The sequence below is a fragment of the Bombus vosnesenskii genome, unplaced genomic scaffold, assembly GCF_011952255.1.
Source record: "Bombus vosnesenskii isolate JDL3184/JDL3185 unplaced genomic scaffold, Bvos_JDL3184-5_v1.1 scf7180000013302, whole genome shotgun sequence".
Taxonomy (NCBI): Eukaryota; Metazoa; Arthropoda; class Insecta; order Hymenoptera; family Apidae; genus Bombus; species Bombus vosnesenskii.
In genome coordinates this window covers 2,109,100-2,126,127 of record NW_022882951.1, presented here as the reverse complement: position 1 = coordinate 2,126,127, position 17,028 = coordinate 2,109,100, and the positions used below count along the sequence as shown (strand labels likewise).

The 17,028-nt window shown below is 32.0% G+C and overlaps 5 protein-coding genes across 5 annotated transcripts; 2 read left to right on the top strand and 3 right to left on the bottom strand.

Annotated features, from left to right (window-relative positions):
* Window positions 1-2,964: 2,964 nt before the first annotated feature.
* On the top strand, window positions 2,965-9,947 carry LOC117234107 (calcium-transporting ATPase type 2C member 1). Its single transcript, XM_033495014.1, has 15 exons — window positions 2,965-3,165; window positions 3,255-3,344; window positions 3,433-3,530; window positions 3,920-4,178; window positions 4,260-4,596; window positions 4,680-5,068; window positions 5,158-5,314; window positions 5,378-5,548; window positions 5,632-5,947; window positions 6,024-6,209; window positions 6,310-6,457; window positions 6,531-6,626; window positions 6,704-6,845; window positions 6,930-7,022; window positions 9,813-9,947. The coding sequence occupies exons 1-15, from the start codon at window positions 2,986-2,988 to the stop codon at window positions 9,866-9,868; spliced, it is 2,718 nt and encodes a 905-aa protein (XP_033350905.1). The 5' UTR covers window positions 2,965-2,985; the 3' UTR covers window positions 9,869-9,947.
* LOC117234117 lies at window positions 7,279-9,285 on the bottom strand. Its single transcript, XM_033495031.1, has 3 exons — window positions 8,828-9,285; window positions 8,360-8,472; window positions 7,279-8,113 (listed from the first exon to the last, which is right to left on the bottom strand). Exons 1-3 carry the CDS (start codon window positions 8,843-8,845, stop codon window positions 7,996-7,998), a joined length of 249 nt encoding a protein of 82 aa, XP_033350922.1. The 5' UTR covers window positions 8,846-9,285; the 3' UTR covers window positions 7,279-7,995.
* Window positions 9,416-10,764, bottom strand: LOC117234116. Its single transcript, XM_033495029.1, has 3 exons — window positions 10,635-10,764; window positions 9,827-9,958; window positions 9,416-9,705 (listed from the first exon to the last, which is right to left on the bottom strand). Exons 1-3 carry the CDS (start codon window positions 10,653-10,655, stop codon window positions 9,562-9,564), a joined length of 297 nt encoding a protein of 98 aa, XP_033350920.1. The 5' UTR covers window positions 10,656-10,764; the 3' UTR covers window positions 9,416-9,561.
* A 106-nt stretch (window positions 10,765-10,870) lies between these two features.
* LOC117234115 lies at window positions 10,871-11,741 on the top strand. Its single transcript, XM_033495028.1, has 2 exons — window positions 10,871-11,057; window positions 11,149-11,741. The coding sequence occupies exons 1-2, from the start codon at window positions 11,022-11,024 to the stop codon at window positions 11,518-11,520; spliced, it is 408 nt and encodes a 135-aa protein (XP_033350919.1). The 5' UTR covers window positions 10,871-11,021; the 3' UTR covers window positions 11,521-11,741.
* LOC117234110 (beta-1,3-glucan-binding protein 1-like) lies at window positions 11,611-16,036 on the bottom strand. The gene is made up of 8 exons (XM_033495018.1): window positions 15,810-16,036; window positions 14,342-14,569; window positions 14,045-14,259; window positions 13,735-13,871; window positions 13,491-13,657; window positions 12,469-12,803; window positions 11,805-11,906; window positions 11,611-11,731 (listed from the first exon to the last, which is right to left on the bottom strand). Exons 1-8 carry the CDS (start codon window positions 15,952-15,954, stop codon window positions 11,630-11,632), a joined length of 1,431 nt encoding a protein of 476 aa, XP_033350909.1. The 5' UTR covers window positions 15,955-16,036; the 3' UTR covers window positions 11,611-11,629.
* Window positions 16,037-17,028: the final 992 nt, after the last annotated feature.

The window sequence follows — 17,028 nt, the reverse complement described above, 5'->3', positions numbered from 1 at the left end:
AAAGAGAACAATATTCATCCATCTCTACTGCTTACAATATCGTTCTACCCACTGTCAGGTGTCGAAATTCTTCGAATCTTCTAGCAAGCGTGCCAACTTGTACGTTCCAATGAATCTACTAAAATTATTATCGTCTTTTTTGCCGTTGGTTATTTGACAATAATTAAATTACCAAGGATCTTCAGAAATGCATTCGTTTGACCTTCGCGTGACTGGGAACCAGCAGATATTTAATTTCCTCACACATACACATACAACTATAATATAAATACTATATCGACGGTGTGCTAGAAGAGTGACACATTTAAAAAGTCGTCAATCGAAATATTTGCAAAAATTAATTTAAAAAATAAATTATTTTCTATGATTAGGTAAAATTATTTCGTAACTTTATTTAATAAAATTATATCATTTAGTGTCATAGTTCAAAAAGCTGTCTTAATTCTTTCTTTAATAGTAAAGCATATACAGGAACAATATTTTATTAAAAACCCATAAAATTCACGGAAAATCTTTTGTTATCAAATGATTCAATAATTAATAATCTTTTATTTCAAAGTTCTTGTTTCAAGCCAATTTTGTAATTTTACATATCTTATGATTCAATTTTAGATATCGGTCATTTTGGTACCACTCTTCTACTAACTTCTAGTAGAAATCAATGATATGTAATACATGAGTACATACGTAATATTCGGTATATATTCAATGCCAACACGTTTTGACAGGAATTCATTCGGACCATGAGCTGTGTGTTTCCTTTTTTCGAAACTGTAAAACCGGACTGACGGATAGTAACGTATATTGTTAAAGAGATATTGCGAAATCCTATCTCCAATAAGAATTTTGACTTTAAAATCAGCGGCGTACAAAATCGTCGTGGCATATATCGTCGATAATTAACGAGCTAGGAAACAAAAAAGAAAAATAGAGCGTGGCTTAGAAGAGATGAAAGACACAGCGAGTAAGAAATACGAAAAACTTTTCGAAGATAATGAACTTGATGCTGCCGCCGCAGCTACTGACAAGGAACGCAACGAAAATGTACCGGTGAAAGAGGTAAGGATTATCCTAGATTATAATAATATCGCATTATCGAATTTACAGCATTGTTAAACCATCCCATGCAGTTTTCTATTTATCTATTTAATATCAATTATTCTTTATAATATATCTTTTCCTTTAATTATACTATACGGCATATGTACGCTGTTTTATTTTGTAATAAACAAGGTTTAGTCTTCAATATCATAGCTCTTCCTTATTAAAAAAGGAACAATTCTGAGTGACATTCTTTATATTTTATTATTAGAAGCATAAGAAAGAATCAAAATGAATTGTAAACTTAGAGTGTGAAATGAAAAATTGTTTAGAATACGTTAACATGAAAAGTTCATTGCAACCATTATGTCTTCAAATGTTTCGCTATCGATCGAATATTTAGCCTGCCAACAGCACCTTCTGGAGCTCCTATTGTTACCTGATTTCATCTACGAGTAATCTTTTTCTCATTTCGTTGTTGAGATATGTCATTTTTATGTTTGTTAAAAAAGTTCATTGAAAACAATAGTATCTATAACGTATCTATACATTTTTTCTTGGATGGATTATCTAACACATTGAAGATAATGAAATACCTAACTATTAATATAGAACAGATGGTATTGATTGTGAATGGTAATTTTCTAAAGTTAAAACACAGGCATAAAGCAGCATTTTGAAATGTTTGCAATGATAGTGTAGGCAGCAAATATTCTGAATATGTTGACCTAAGGTAATAAGTGTAGCAATGTGGCCTTGCGCATTCTATGAAAAACGGATCGATAATTACTGGAATGGAAAATCGAATACTTACAATTTGTACAATATTTTAAAGTTGATGTTGCATGGAAATTTTTTACAGCCAACAATTAAAATTCTGTTTCTCTCGTTACTTTGTAAATTGAATATTCGAAATGAGTACGTATAAATTATAGATATAATTATATGTTATATAAATGTTAGTTCCTGGAAAAGCAATTCCCCCTTCTGTAATTTAGGAATCAGTTCTTACAGTCGAAAGTATTGGAACGTTATTTCAGGCTTAAACTGCGTAGTACAATACTTTCAAATACGATAATGGAAAATACATATAATAGGTATATATATTAATTAGTTATCGTAAAGAGGTTATTATTATATCTATACATAATAGATAAAACATTTATAAAAATTACATATATTGAGTACAACCATCTGTAATATTTAGTAAATTCGTAATACTTGATAGAGTCATTCATTTTTTACTAATATCCTTAGATCATATTTGAAGTAAAGTAATAATAATATGTAATAATATTCGTCAATAGTTTCGTGAATTTTTCAAGGTTAGAAATTGTGGTTAATCATATTTCAATGTCTTTACCTTACAAGATAACATTATTTTAAAAAAAATGTATCGTAAGATATGCTTATTGTATAAATGTTTTGTTATTTTTGCAAATATATTGCACCCATTTCTGTGTTAGATTGATACGCCCTATAATACAAACAGAATGCAAGGTACACGTGTCACCTTACTAAACGTTGGTTTGACACTGATGATTTTATTTTACATTTTTTAAATACAAATAAATTAAATGCAGTTACAACTTCATTATGTACATATATTTATCAACAAAATATTATTTATGTTTATAGTTCCTTTGATGTATACTGTAAAATGTGGAAAAACCTTAATGGGTTTAACAATGCGTCATCAATATCGGCAATGTATATCTCGGAGTAGCAAGTGTTTTGATAGTAAAAAAGATAAATATTTTTGTCAAAAAGACAATGTGTTTAGTTTTATTAAATTTGTTATCTATTACTTTAAAATGAACAAAAGTTCGTGATAAAGGTTAGAAAATCGTTTTCATGTCTGTTAAATTTGGGCGAACATTTGAAAAATATTGAATAGAAAACATTTAGTTTTCATTTTTTAAGGGGAAAGATCAAACATCAGAAATGTGGTTAACAACAGCTGAAGCAGCCAGCCTTGGTGCTGAGGAAGTAGCAGCTAGATTACATGTTGACATAAGAACAGGTCTTTGGTGGCAGGAGGCTGATCATCGAAGACAATTAGTTGGCTTCAATGAATTCAGTGTTAAAGAAGAGGAACCAACATGGAAAAAGTATCTTGAACAGGTACTTCAATGGTTTTCAGTGTATTATTTAATTTTAAATTAATATGAATAATAAAATATAAAATTTATTATATCCTTTTCTTTTTGCAGTTTAAAAATCCTCTAATTCTGTTACTTCTTGGTTCTGCCTTCGTCAGTGTATGTATGAGGCAATTTGATGATGCAGTCAGTATTACAGTGGTAAGTTTATCATAGTTCCTGTCAGCGTGATATTTCTCTAATTACATTTTAATTAACATTTACACTAATAAAGTATATCTCTTCTTAGGCTATCATAATAGTAGTGACAGTTGCTTTTGTACAAGAATATCGTTCTGAAAAATCCTTAGAAGAATTAAATAAACTGGTGCCACCAACTTGTCACTGGTAAGAAAATTTGTAATATTTATCAAATATTTGTCCAATGAAAATTATGTAAAATTATATTAAGTATAGTAAAGATAAAAATTGTTGATAACATTTATTTAAATTAACATTTCCTCTAGAAATATGGTCTTTGGAGGATATATTAACCCTTTGTATGGAGTATTACTTTGCTTTCTTAAAACAGAAGATATAGTATCCAATTCCAATCAATAGATTAATAAGGTGAAATTCCCTCCCCTTTATTTAGAATGTCCAATTTTAAAGATGCACAGTTCTAGGTTGAGAATGGAAGTTAAACTTTTTAATTTAATTTTATAATATACAACAATGTTTTAAAAGGTGTTAGAAAATTTTGATATCAAAATAATTCTTTGAATATTTTTTTACAGCTTAAGAGAAGGCTGCGTAGAAACATTTCTTGCTCGCAATTTAGTTCCTGGTGATGTAGTTTACTTAAATATTGGTGATAGAGTACCTGCAGATATCAGGATATTTGAAGCAATAGATTTAGCAATTGATGAGAGTAGTTTTACTGGAGAAACTGAACCAGCACAAAAATCAACAGCTCCATTACTTAAAACTAATGGATTAACAACAAAGAGAAATATTGCGTTTATGGGTACATTAGTGCGTTGTGGCAATGGAAAAGTAAGTTCTATTAAATTTCAATGGGTTCATAATGTAGTAATTATGTAAAATTAATTTAAATGTATAAAAAATATTCTATAGGGTATAGTAGTGAATACAGGAGAAAAAAGTGAATTTGGAGAAGTTTTCTCAATGATGCAGGCCGAAGAAGCTCCAAAAACACCACTTCAAAGGAGTATGGATATTTTGGGTACTCAATTATCCTTTTACTCATTCTGCATTATTGGTATTATTATGCTTCTTGGCTGGATCCAAGGCAAAGCTATACTTGAAATGTTTACCATCAGTGTGAGTTTAGCAGTAGCAGCTATACCAGAAGGTTTGCCTATTGTTGTAACTGTGACCTTAGCATTGGGTGTTATGAGGATGGCTAAAAGAAAAGCCATTGTGAAGAAATTACCAACAGTGGAAACATTGGGTAAATATATGTGCAACAGAGTTTCATAATCATTTATCAAAGCTAGACAAAGATATATAGATAGTATGTCGTCAAATGCGTAGGTTGTGTAAACGTGATATGTTCTGATAAAACTGGTACTATTACGAAGAATGAAATGACTGTAACCATTCTGATGACATCGGAAGGATACATAGCTGATGTTACTGGAGCTGGTTATAATGATAAAGGAGAAGTACGAATTCGAAAATGTGACAACATGGATCTTGCACGTACCGCCATTAGCAACATGTTGGAAGTAGGATGTGTTTGCAACAATGCTATACTGCAAAATGATACTTTACTTGGTCAACCAACGGAAGGTGCGTTGATAGCGGTGGCAATGAAATACGGAATGTACGGAGTTGCTGATAGATATCTACGATTACAAGAATATCCATTTTCATCCGAACAGAAAATGATGGCTGTAAAATGTACTCCCAAATACGGAGAGGTAAATAACAATTTGTTAAATAATTCTTTAATTATTAATACCATTTATATTAAATATTTTTATTATATTTTTGTAAATATATGTTACAGAATAAGCAAGAAATATATTTTGTAAAAGGTGCTTTGGATAAGATTTTACCGTTATGTACCAAGTACTCTATGAATGGTCAAGTACATTCTTTGAATCAAAAGAAAGATGAAGAATTTTTAACAGAAGCTTATGATATTGGGCAACAAGGATTAAGAGGTACGTTTTAATGACGATAACAATTTCAATTTCTTTACTTAATACTTTTTAATATATTTACAGTAATTGGATTGGCACGTGGTACATCGTTGCAAGATCTAATGTATGTTGGTCTCGTTGGTATATGTGATCCTCCACGACCACACGTTCGTGAATCTATAACGACTCTTATAAATAGTGGCGTTAAGGTAAAAATGGTTACTGGCGATGCCAAAGAAACTGCATCCGCAATAGGTACAACATAGATTTATTGAATTTTTTATAGTTTCTAAAGATATTGCAAGAATAATGCATTGTAACATATTTTTTTATTTTAGCAAGTATGATTGGGTTAGATGTACTTCATTCGCGGCTAATCTCTGGAGATGAGATTGATTTAATGTCCGAACACCAGCTAGAGCAATGTATCAATAGCGTTAGTGTATTTTATCGGGTTACGCCTAAGCACAAATTGTGTATCGTAAAAGCCTTGCAGAGGGAAGGAAATATAGTGGGCATGACAGGAGATGGTGTGAATGATGGAGTTGCTTTGAAAAAAGCAGATATAGGCATAGCCATGGGTAAAAATGGTACTGATGTTTGTAAAGAAGCTGCGGACATGATTTTGGTGGATGACGATTTTGAAACTATTATGTACATATTAGTTTCTTCTTTAATAATTCTCAACATTTTTTACATTCACTTTACTTTAATTGTATATATCTTTTAGTGCTGCAATTGAGGAAGGAAAAGGAATTTTTCATAATATACGAAATTTTGTAAGATTTCAATTAAGTACTAGCATAGCTGCTCTATCTTTAATTGCACTTGCTACTTTGATGGGTATACCAAATCCGTTAAATGCAATGCAAATTCTATGGATTAATATTATTATGGATGGACCACCTGCTCAAAGGTAATCAAAAGAGAGAGGTAGAAATGAAAAGAGTTCTCTATGATACATTAGATGGTTCTAGATACATTATCATATTTATATATTTAATTATTTGTTATAGTCTTGGCGTTGAACCAGTTGATAAGGATGTCTTAAAACAAAAACCACGCAACACAAAAGAACCGATGATCACTCGACAGCTTATTATTAATGTATTGTTATCGGCTACTATTATTATTATTGGTACTTTGTGGGTTTATAATAACGAGGTACGAAATTTATTGTAAAGAACATTCATGTTTTATAAACTTTATAACTTTTCTCGTGTCTTGTTTTTATTAGATGACGACTGATGGTAACACTGCAAGGGATACAACCATGACATTTACATGTTTCGTTTTCTTCGATATGTTTAATGCTCTAAGCTGTAGATCACAGGTAAAAAAGAAATAATGAAATTGTTTAACATTGTAATATATATTTTCCATGAATTAAACATGTCATAAACATTTCAGACCAAATCAATATTTACTATTGGTTTATTTAGTAACAAAATGTTCCTGGTAGCCGTAACATTATCAGTAATAGGACAGATGCTAGTGATCTACTTTCCACCGTTACAACGAGTTTTCCAAACCGAAGCTCTTTCGGCAGTAGGTGCGTATTTTAAACGAAGCTTTTATAATATTTCATTTTTATTTTTGAACTTTTGAAGGAAATATTTGTTTCTGTTTTCAACAGATATCTTGGTTCTTGTTGGAATCACGTCAAGCGTTTTCATAATTAGCGAGATAAAGAAATTAATAGAAAGGCAGCTGTATAACCTACGAGCAGGTACACGATATTATAATAAATCCGAAATGGATTTTGTATGACAGTTACAGTCTGCCGAAGATAAGGCGGACAAGGATCATTTGGAATAAAATACCCAATACACATCGTACGGGTAGTAGTCATTCGTTTATCAATAATATCTCGCTATACACTCGACTATGCTTGCACATTTGTAAACTTGTATGTGCACTTGTCACGGAACGAACATTTTCTGCGTTTAACTAAACGCGTTTAACTAAGATTTAAAATGACTGCATTTTTTAACCTTTGCAAATTTTTCTGTCTTTCTGATGTACGATACCCGATTTCTAGGCGCTAGAATCTAACCGTTTTTCGTCTTCACGGTGATTATATTGGACACTTCATAGGCTCTAGAAATGCTATGCACATTCCACAAATTTTTCATAGACGATCAATTTTAATGGTATTACTCGTAATTGTATTTGTAGTAATTTCTGCATCGATTTATCATAATATTCTAATGTCTAACACATTTTTTCATTCATCTGACTAACGAAGTAATTTGTCTTTTGAGATAAATACATAGACTCGTTTCTACTTTCGCGAACTCGTATTGTCGAACAAAAAGATTCATAACCCGCGGCGAAGAAACATAATGTTTACATGTTTACAACGTAATTAAGCATATCGATTGATTGCATTTAAAAATACAATTGGTTATGATTGGGAGAATAAATGATCTTGTAATGTTCCTTAATTCCATAGCGTGACTCGATGTGTTTCTGATAACAAGAAAAGATGTAAGGATATAATGCAAAGTATTGAAAGTTACATATTGTATGTTATTATTGTGCAACATAGAATATATATAATCGTTTTCTTGTAATCCGAAGCAAAATCGTGTATGTACTATATGTCATTTCACAAACGATCACCCTATATGATAATAATCACAACTCATAGAATGATTATTAACTAGATGTCTTAATAGCGTAATTTAATATTCTTTATCTTAATGAATTCCCTCAAGGGCGCTGAAAGTTTTGTATTGATACAGATCTGGTCCTCCATACCCATAGAGTAATTTTCCCCTGCCATTTTCATCATAGTATGGGTAGCGATATTTAGGCCTATAAATAATCAGTTAATAATTAATAAAATCTTGTGATTGCATTTATTTTTAAACAAAAATCGATGCATATGTATTTTATACCTTTAGACGATTATTTCCTTAATAATATGTATGTAATATTACAAATTGTAATTTAGCATGAGATCATTGTAATCCTTTTTACAACTGTGTAACAGCGAACCATTGTTTACCTCCTTTCAATATGTTTAATCTATCCTCTTTGTATGTTTCTTTAATCTCTTACCGTTCAAAATACTGGAAATTAGGTGCCTTTGGTTGAGCTATCGTCGCCGCGGTTTCAACGATTAATCCAAGTAAACAGGCAACGATTATTGTCGCAAAGATCATGGTCGTCCACTGAAAGTATGTCAGTTCGTATTAGCGTGTTGAAACAAAAATATGCGAAAAGGTATCCTACATTTATCGTATACATATATCTTAGATGAATCTATTAAATGTTTCATAATAAATAGTACGAAAAAGAAAAAGAAATGAGCATCGTTTTATGTGGCACGTGCACCGTAAACAGGTCAAGAAGTACCTACTTTAGACCTACTTTAGCCAAAGATTACATATTCCTTGAATCCTTTTTAATTTACTGTAAATGTTTACACAAGCATAATTCTATTTACGTATGTTTCTCTACTTGCACATTTATCTTTATTTTTATTTTGAAGTTTTATTTCGTTCGATTTTTAGTTAGTTTACTTACGGGAGCGTGTCTTGCCATTTCGGTGACCGCAGGGTAATACTTTCAATTTGCAGAACGAAAAGCAAATTCGTCACAAAGTGTAACACCAGATATGCGAGTGTCTCTATTCCGATGTATCGTTTTTCATCGAAATACAAATAATGTAGATTATTTTAATTGAGAAAGAACGAGAGGAAGACGATACTACGGCCCGTACGATCGGTCTGTTTCCGTTTTTCTGATTCTACTTTTAGTTTGCCTTATTCCGAAGTCCGTTACTGTGCTTCATTCCGTCCCCACTTCGCCTTTTCTTTGTATGAAGTGAAAGTCGTACATTTTACATACGCGCACCTGCTAAGATTGCGACGAATTGAATTTTTACGCACTACTGTTATTTGGAATTCGTCGAAAGTCGATTATACAATTGACAATTGACGAAATTCCTTGAAAAAAGCATGACTTTGAAGTCTAAATAAATATACATACTTTTAAAGCAGAATATATTTTTTTAAATAAAAAGGAAGACGAAGAAGGATTGTATTTAAGTATAAAGTATAATATATTTAAAAATATTACATACAAAATAGAATACTATTTATCCAATTTAAATACTTGAAAGAAAAATGTTTATTTTTGTTTTACTAAAATACACTTGATTTTTTACTACAATTAGCGTAATCAATTTTACTCATAAGATAGTTTTCATTCATTTTTGATATATTTCTTTTTGCAGATTAGCGATTTCCTATTAGTTTTTACGCAGATCTTATTAATGGCTCCTGGATTCCGACTCCCATACCGATCTTTGCTATTGCGATCTCTCCATGACGACCATTTTCCTTCTCGTATCTGATTCTTCTCTGTTTCCCATCTTCTGGATCAAAGTGCCATTGTGTTTGCTACGCAACGATTAATATATGATTATTCACTTAATGCAAGTAATCGTACCATTCTTAACTAGATTTTCTCAGAACTTTTATTTTAACCTTGATTTTCTGTTTCACAGAATATTATACTTGCCTCGTGGATGAGCGGTATCCCCGCTACGTTATACTGAATTAGATCGTGAATAAATGAGAAAATGCTGATGCCTTCGGCGACCGATACGATTCTATCAGCGTTAAGCAGCAAGACAAGAAAAATCGAAATTGTCTAAAATGTCCAAAAATTTATCGATGTAATTTAATCCTAGTTCTATATGCACAGAATAGTATATAATAAACGCGTATTCTTGCATGATTATTTTGTAAATTATTATTCTTTATTTGAGCATGTTCAATCAGTATAAGAATGCTTTATACTAAATTGTTATGTAAATGTAAAATTCACAGTTTTTATTTTCGTATATTATTAATCTTTGAGCTATAATTTTATATTTTCTTCTATGTATCCTATTACGTTATATTTATTTAATTTCTCAATGTTTTATACATATTTCTTTTGTGCTTACAAAAAATTAGAAAGAAGATTAGCAACGAACGGCGATATTAGTAAATTTAATCTATTTATACAAATGTGTCATCTTTTTCAAGCTATTACGAAACTTATTATTCTGCGAATTCACTTGTAACGATTATACGACTTAATTTTGAAACACGTCATGCACGAATGTAACTTATCCCTCTTATTAAGTTCAAGCATGCGTTCAAATATAAAATAATTCCAACAATTTCTCTTATTTCTTCCCTTATAAATAACCACAAAACACAAGTTTTACATCTCTACTATTCATTCTAACTGATTACTAGCTCCAAAACCACTCCAGAGAAGGAACTACAAAAACGATCGAAAAATCGCTGTTTGCAATTGTGTAGTAAATTGTAACTACCAAACTACGGGGGAAATCCATGTTGTTCCTCTTCGAGGTGGTCACGTAGGATCACGTTGACGACAGCCTGATTGATGATATCGGAATGAGTGCGGAATACCAACTAACTCTGCTCAGAAGGACACAGTGGAAAAGAAATCAGTTGGTATATCGTGGCAGTCTGGCGCAATGGAATCAGTGAAAGTAAAGAAAACCGATGTCGAGGAAGGAGGCGCGAATCGTTTGAAGAGCAACGCTTCGACGATTGACAATTCTATCACGAAAAAATCATAATGTATTCTATGCACGAAATTTTCACCCACTCGAAAGACATAAAGGTGAGTGGGCACCATGAATGATGGGATATTGCTTTCCCTGTCTTCCTACCTGGAGGTTCGATAAAAGAAAATGCGCGCGAGCCACGCGTTAATATTAATCTGCGCGGTAAGTGGATCTACGCTCGGATATATCGATCGTGATCTACAGTAAAAACTTATCAGAAAATCGTTTCATGATTGTTTTATTGCATGTACAGCTGTGCATAGTAGTCCAGTGCGATGGAACTGTTTCAACTCGAGTCGCTAGGACACTTCCGTTTGGCTTGTCTCCGTCGAGATGGATGGCCACGATTCGTTCGCTATGGTCTAGTGGAAGATTTTGGGAATGGCCAAGAAACGGTGTGGATGGTTTTCTGAGACTGGTAGCTTCTCCGGACACTAGGAAGAAGATGATGTTTGAATTCAGACCAGAGGATGGACCTCGTGCCTCGTTTGATTATCAGAGACGCTATGGCTATCGAGGACAACGACTGATTGAATTGCTTGGTTCTGGTTTCCATCCGGATGACGTGCCTTATCAAGAACCGTTGCCTGCTTCCGTGTTGGTACCTCCTCCGCTTCCCTTCTAATTGCTGTGTATTTTATCAATTTATATGGATTTATATGAAGGAATACGAAAGCGATAGAAAATAGAAAGGAGTGATTAAATGTGTTTCTCGATCAAAGTGAAAAATGGAATCAGACAGCCAGGATTTTAATGTAGTCTATATGAAGACCGGTGTCACTGTTCCTCCAGGTTGCTTGCCATTTGTTTGCTGCTGTATAGAAATTGAGGAGTGCCTGAAATCAATGATATTGTGTTTTAAATGCCCTGTTTGTGGTAATGGAAGTCGAATATTTTAAGTAGATGTACCTTCGATTCGACGTCTCTCCAGGGCTTTGCGTACTCGCTGCTGATGCAGCCGTCTGGGAAGACCAAGTGACCTCCTACGGCTAGACCGATGTTTATATAAGCCTGTTAAAACGTGGAAAATGTTAAATGAACTATTTAGAATTAAAGATTATAGAAAAGGCATAAGTCATATTCTTCTTCTGTAAGAAAACAATTTTTAAATTCAATCCTTCAACTACTTAATGCACATGCTCGTGACACGTAACGATATATTACTCTAAGTATTTTCTAATTTAATTAGATCCAGGTACTACGATATTTTATATTAAAATATGTATGTATTTTAGCCGTTTTTTATTATAAAAAGATTTAATTGCTTGCGTTACTAAACCAAAGAAAGATTTGCGCGTGAAGGAGTTAGTTTACTGTTCTTTTTTCTACAAAAATTGTGCATTTGTTGACAAGTCTTACACTTTTAAGGTTGTTCACATTTCAGTTATGTATTTCTTTCAGCCACCAAATAGTATAAACATCAGAAAATTACTAAAAATAGACTTGTCATATTTCTTCCTTGTGATCTTAGATTGTTAGCAGTATTACAAGACGAACAGATAAAGAAAGATGGTGAAATAGGCACGGGAAGAAATGTAAAAGTAGTTACATATTTGCAGTTTAAGGTACTAACCGGATTATTGAACAAACTTGGTGGAACTTCTTGATCGCCATACTGTTCTTCATCAACCTTGAGCGTGATTCGATCGCTTTTCCATTCCAAATCGTACACATGATAATCATCTGACCATAATTTCGTCGAAGTCTTTTTAGGAAGCATGAATCGATTATCACGTGGAGAATGTTGGTTTATGGTCGTCGCATGAGCTCCAGCTACGAGAATGTGCCCGCTAATGTCGTCTCCTCTTCGCGTTTTGAGGAATGGATTTCCGTTTGAATGAGCCACTATGATGTCAGAATAGAGCGGCGAATTTGGTGTACTTTCGTTTATGTTCTCTAGAGTGAGTACTAAAATATAACAATGAATTATACACCATTTACTAAATTAAATAATCGATCTTGATAATTGAATTTTTTAAAATAGTGACACACAGTACAGTACAGAGCCTCCCATATCCGTACTAATAAGGAGACAAAATTGTCCGGATAGTGAAATCTTCGACAAAAGAAAAAAATCGCTTTTCTCACAATAGAGATCAAAGAAATTGTTAATTTGTTTCAATATTTGAGGATTTTATATTTCTCTGGCTGCTGGAAGCCACTGAGGTCTTTTATTGAATTATTTATCATTTATTTGTACACAATCCTTACCTCGCGGCTTATGATAGCTTCCGGTTTGTACAATACATTCCTCTTTTTCTACAATACATTCTGGTCTCTATGTTAAGATATATTTATAACTGTCTATATCTATTTGTTCAATTTTCCGCATGTATCTCAAGTTTTATATGTTTATGACACATTTGTCACTCATAAACTATATATCGTATTTTGGCAAGTATTTCTTGTAGATGTGAAAATAAGTCATATAATAATATACACATTCAATAACATATATCTACGTACATAGTACGTAACGAGAGTTCGGATGCAAGAGGCTCTACTGTTTATTAATTGGTATATTTAGCAGTTAACAATTAATTCGCGAAATATCATAACTATATAAAGATGCACAAAATGTACGATAGAACTCACAAGGATATAACCAGTCACCACGAGGCAATTTGGCACGGATTTGAATGCGTCCGTGCTGGAAAGCGAACGATGACTTGGTATTTAATCGTCCTGATATAACAGGCGGTAAAATGTACGCTGCAAATGCATTCCGTTTGCAATCATCGGTATTAGCTACGCCTGTACAGCTAAAGAGACATTCAAGATTTTTAACATGACGATTATGACTTCATTATGATTGACTTTGTGATAATTAAAATTTTACCTCGTCAAAGTCAGATTTCCGTTTGTAACGAAGTTGGGACCAAACTTATCATTGGTGAAGGTTGGTTTAATATGCAAAATACCATCTTTGACTTCCACGTTGTCGCTATTCTTCATGTATACGACAAATTCATAATTCTAAAATAAAACAATAAATTTTTAACTGTCTTAATTCGATTTTATCTATGTTATTCCTTAACATATTAGATTTATTATTTCTAGAGAGGACAGAATACATGTTACATGTCTTCTACTATCTTCTTTAATAATTTAAGTCTGTCTATAAATTCAAACGTGATTAGTATATTTACCGGAATGCCAGAAAAACGCTCGAGGTTCGTCCAAAGATTCGTATTAAGAAAATCGAAATTTTCTTCGAAGATCGTTTGTCCTGGACAGATAGTCTTTCCTTTCGTCTGCTGATTTATCGAACTACCTTCAAAGATTTTGGTCTGCGATGGTGTCGAACAGGTGATGTTATCTGCGGTACCTCCGTCCACTGGAGTTCCATCGTAATTGTAAAATTCTAAAGACAGAAAGAGTAAGATGAACGGTCAATGTTTTACAGAGAAACAGTACCAAAATCATTTCTTTTATTTTCAACAAACCTTTGACTTCGTACTCTTGGTTAAGTAAATTATAACCAAGACCTTCGTAAACGACATGGAGCCAATAATAAATCTTGTCGCCTCGTTTTAATCTCGTGCTTCTATCTTCATATGTCCAACGGCCATTTCTTTTTTTTATGATGTCAATGGCAATAGTACCCGCTTCAAGGCTGTAGAAATCGTCGTTAAATTTTACGTGAAATGCGACCAAACTGATACCATCCTCATCTGAGCAGAAAAAGTATTTTCTTCGTCAAAAATTGTCAGTGTTTTCAGAGATACATTAATCTCACGATATACAATTTAAAATAGTAGAATTTTGTAAGTATGTATAAATATAGCTCTAAAGAGTTAAATAAGAGATTCGTGCGCAGAGATTTGTTTTATCTACAATAATTTACATGATAATGAGTACTATACTTTGCATACTTATTTACATATTTTTGCCTATTATGTATATTATAGTGGTAAAATGGATCATTGAAGAAACCTATTCAGAGTACAATACAAATTTTCTCGCAGTAATTTAATTCAAAATTATCGATGATAATATTTTTTTTTATATAAGCATAATCTTGTTTATTGTATAATATATCGCAACGAGGAAATTTCAAGTGCATCACTATTGTATCAGTGTGCGTGCAATGTACAAATTAAAATATGCAAATTCTCTACTGAGTCATCAATCAAAGATTATCACTGGAACTATCGAATTGTGCAATTCGATGCGCGAGTAATTTCTTTTGCGAATTAAAATATTACACTTAGAATTGTTACATCAAACGCAAAAAGGGTATCGCAAGATATTTTATACGTGTTTTTCGTGTGTATACAATTTTCGTACTCTTCCTTTAAACAAACACATTCCTTTCGTTAAGCTGTAAAATATTTCCTTGTCCCTGTTCATCTTCGACGGTTATCTCTATCAACCATTTCATTTGAATAATTTTTAGAGATGCACCGACTAAGTCGACCAATAAATCGTCTTTCAAGGCTATTGCCGATTATTTTCAGACACGTTTAAACCCAAGCAGAAAATTGTTTACCTTTTTTTTTTATTTTTATTCTATTATAAAATTAAGAAATTATGACCAAAGTTTCTAGTTAATTGGTATTTATTTAGTTTATGTATCTGTAAGTATATTTAATTACTTAGGTTATTTAATTAGTTTAATTAATTAGGTTAATTATTAACCTGTGTTAATTATGTACCTGTAAGTAAATATACCATGTTACTACATATTGAAAAATGTTAAAATTATACTAATGACGAAAAAGAGAGAACATCGTATTTTTTTTTCTATGCTTTAGCAAGATGCCTTAGCACTTAAGCCAGATAATCGGTCACAAGTCGGTACATCTCTCATAATTTAAAAAAATAACAGAACACAAAAGTTGCACAAAGATACTGGTACCAAGCAAATATACATATAGATAGTAGACAACAAAAATAAGGAATCCTACTCACCTGGAATAGACATCCGTAATCCTTTTGGATAAAGAGGTTCTACGCTCGCTGCTGGAGGAATATATTGTGCTGAATTTTCTTGAATTACTACGTTAAACAATAAAATGGCATTAAGAAGTAGCCACTTCGTTCCGAGAACGCTCATGATGACCACGTTCGATGATGCTGCCGGTACAAGCGATACTGAGGAGTAGAACGCTGCTGTGGCGTTTTATTAGAAACAGGTTTTTATATAAATACATATGCATAACGTATATTTATCTCTATGAAGCTTCCCATCTCGGAAATGATCTTCCACTCTTTCGCGGATTGGCGATTCTCCGTCTGACGCTAAAAAACTCTATTCAGTTAATCGAACAACGTAAAAATCATGAACTACAGAAGTGATTAATAATTGGTTTGATTCATTTCGTTGATCGCCAATACATACGTATAATCTTTATATTGTTGCTTCGATGAAACAGTCCAAAAATTGAAGTTAAAATTCCAACTAATTTATATATCTTATTAATCTTTAAATATAATGCGAAATTCACTTTTTAATCTATTTTTTATTCCAATAATTTTGATTTTCAATTGCTATTTTAATTACAGACAGCAAAATTCAGTAGGAATATATAATTACGTAAAAATGATTAATTATTGTTCTATGAAATATTGTAATTCTCGCAAATTATTAATCGTCGCTCAATTTCTTTTAATCGAGTAAAGAGAATACTTGGCTAAAGTAAGGAACTAAATTAATTAGTTTATATCACACGATATTCTCGGTTTTCCCAGTATTTTGTAAGAGTTGAAGAATTTCTCCGATAGATAAAATGTTTCTCGATTACGATATGTATTGGTACTAATATATGTTTCTTGTCTCTATCATGTAGTAGTAAATGATTGTTGGTATCATTTCACAATCTTTATATATTCATTTCTTTTTGATGACAGTGACACGAGAACGCTGATAAAACAGATTTAATCCGCACAAGTGAGATATTTTTATTAATTTTGCTGGTTTACTTTTTTTGTAATAATAATTCGTTTCGTAAAAGATAGAGAAGGACTTAAAATTAATAATTTTAATTATGGAAAATACATTCCTTATGAAAACAATATTATCAACTTTAGTTTTTCTCCTCAACTTCACTTTTTTTATTTTATTAAATTTTTTCTTAATTTAATCAACCTAAAAAATCTGAAACATTATTAAAGAAATAACAAGAAGTAT

What these genes read in the sequence shown, in the direction of transcription:
- LOC117234117 (XM_033495031.1), bottom strand. An exon ending in AATTTCCAGTATTTTGAACG is followed by an intron (nt 8,114 to 8,359) that starts GTAAGAGATTAA and finishes GATTATTTATAG; the next exon opens with GCCTAAATATCGCTACCCAT.
- LOC117234110 (XM_033495018.1), bottom strand. Translation starts at nt 15,954, where the DNA reads ATGAGCGTTCTCGGAACGAAGTGGCTACTTCTTAATGCCATTTTATTG. An exon ending in ATTACGGATGTCTATTCCAG is followed by an intron (nt 14,570 to 15,809) that starts GTGAGTAGGATT and finishes TTTTCTGCTCAG; the next exon opens with ATGAGGATGGTATCAGTTTG. An exon ending in CCAAGAGTACGAAGTCAAAG is followed by an intron (nt 14,260 to 14,341) that starts GTTTGTTGAAAA and finishes TTCTGTCTTTAG; the next exon opens with AATTTTACAATTACGATGGA.
- LOC117234107 (XM_033495014.1), top strand. Translation starts at nt 2,986, where the DNA reads ATGTGGTTAACAACAGCTGAAGCAGCCAGCCTTGGTGCTGAGGAAGTA. An exon ending in CTCTAAGCTGTAGATCACAG is followed by an intron (nt 6,627 to 6,703) that starts GTAAAAAAGAAA and finishes TAAACATTTCAG; the next exon opens with ACCAAATCAATATTTACTAT. An exon ending in CGAAGCTCTTTCGGCAGTAG is followed by an intron (nt 6,846 to 6,929) that starts GTGCGTATTTTA and finishes TGTTTTCAACAG; the next exon opens with ATATCTTGGTTCTTGTTGGA.
- LOC117234115 (XM_033495028.1), top strand. Translation starts at nt 11,022, where the DNA reads ATGCGCGCGAGCCACGCGTTAATATTAATCTGCGCG. An exon ending in CGTTAATATTAATCTGCGCG is followed by an intron (nt 11,058 to 11,148) that starts GTAAGTGGATCT and finishes TTGCATGTACAG; the next exon opens with CTGTGCATAGTAGTCCAGTG.
- LOC117234116 (XM_033495029.1), bottom strand. Translation starts at nt 10,655, where the DNA reads ATGGATTTCCCCCGTAGTTTG. An exon ending in TGGATTTCCCCCGTAGTTTG is followed by an intron (nt 9,959 to 10,634) that starts GTAGTTACAATT and finishes TGGACATTTTAG; the next exon opens with ACAATTTCGATTTTTCTTGT. An exon ending in GGATACCGCTCATCCACGAG is followed by an intron (nt 9,706 to 9,826) that starts GCAAGTATAATA and finishes ATCGTTGCGTAG; the next exon opens with CAAACACAATGGCACTTTGA.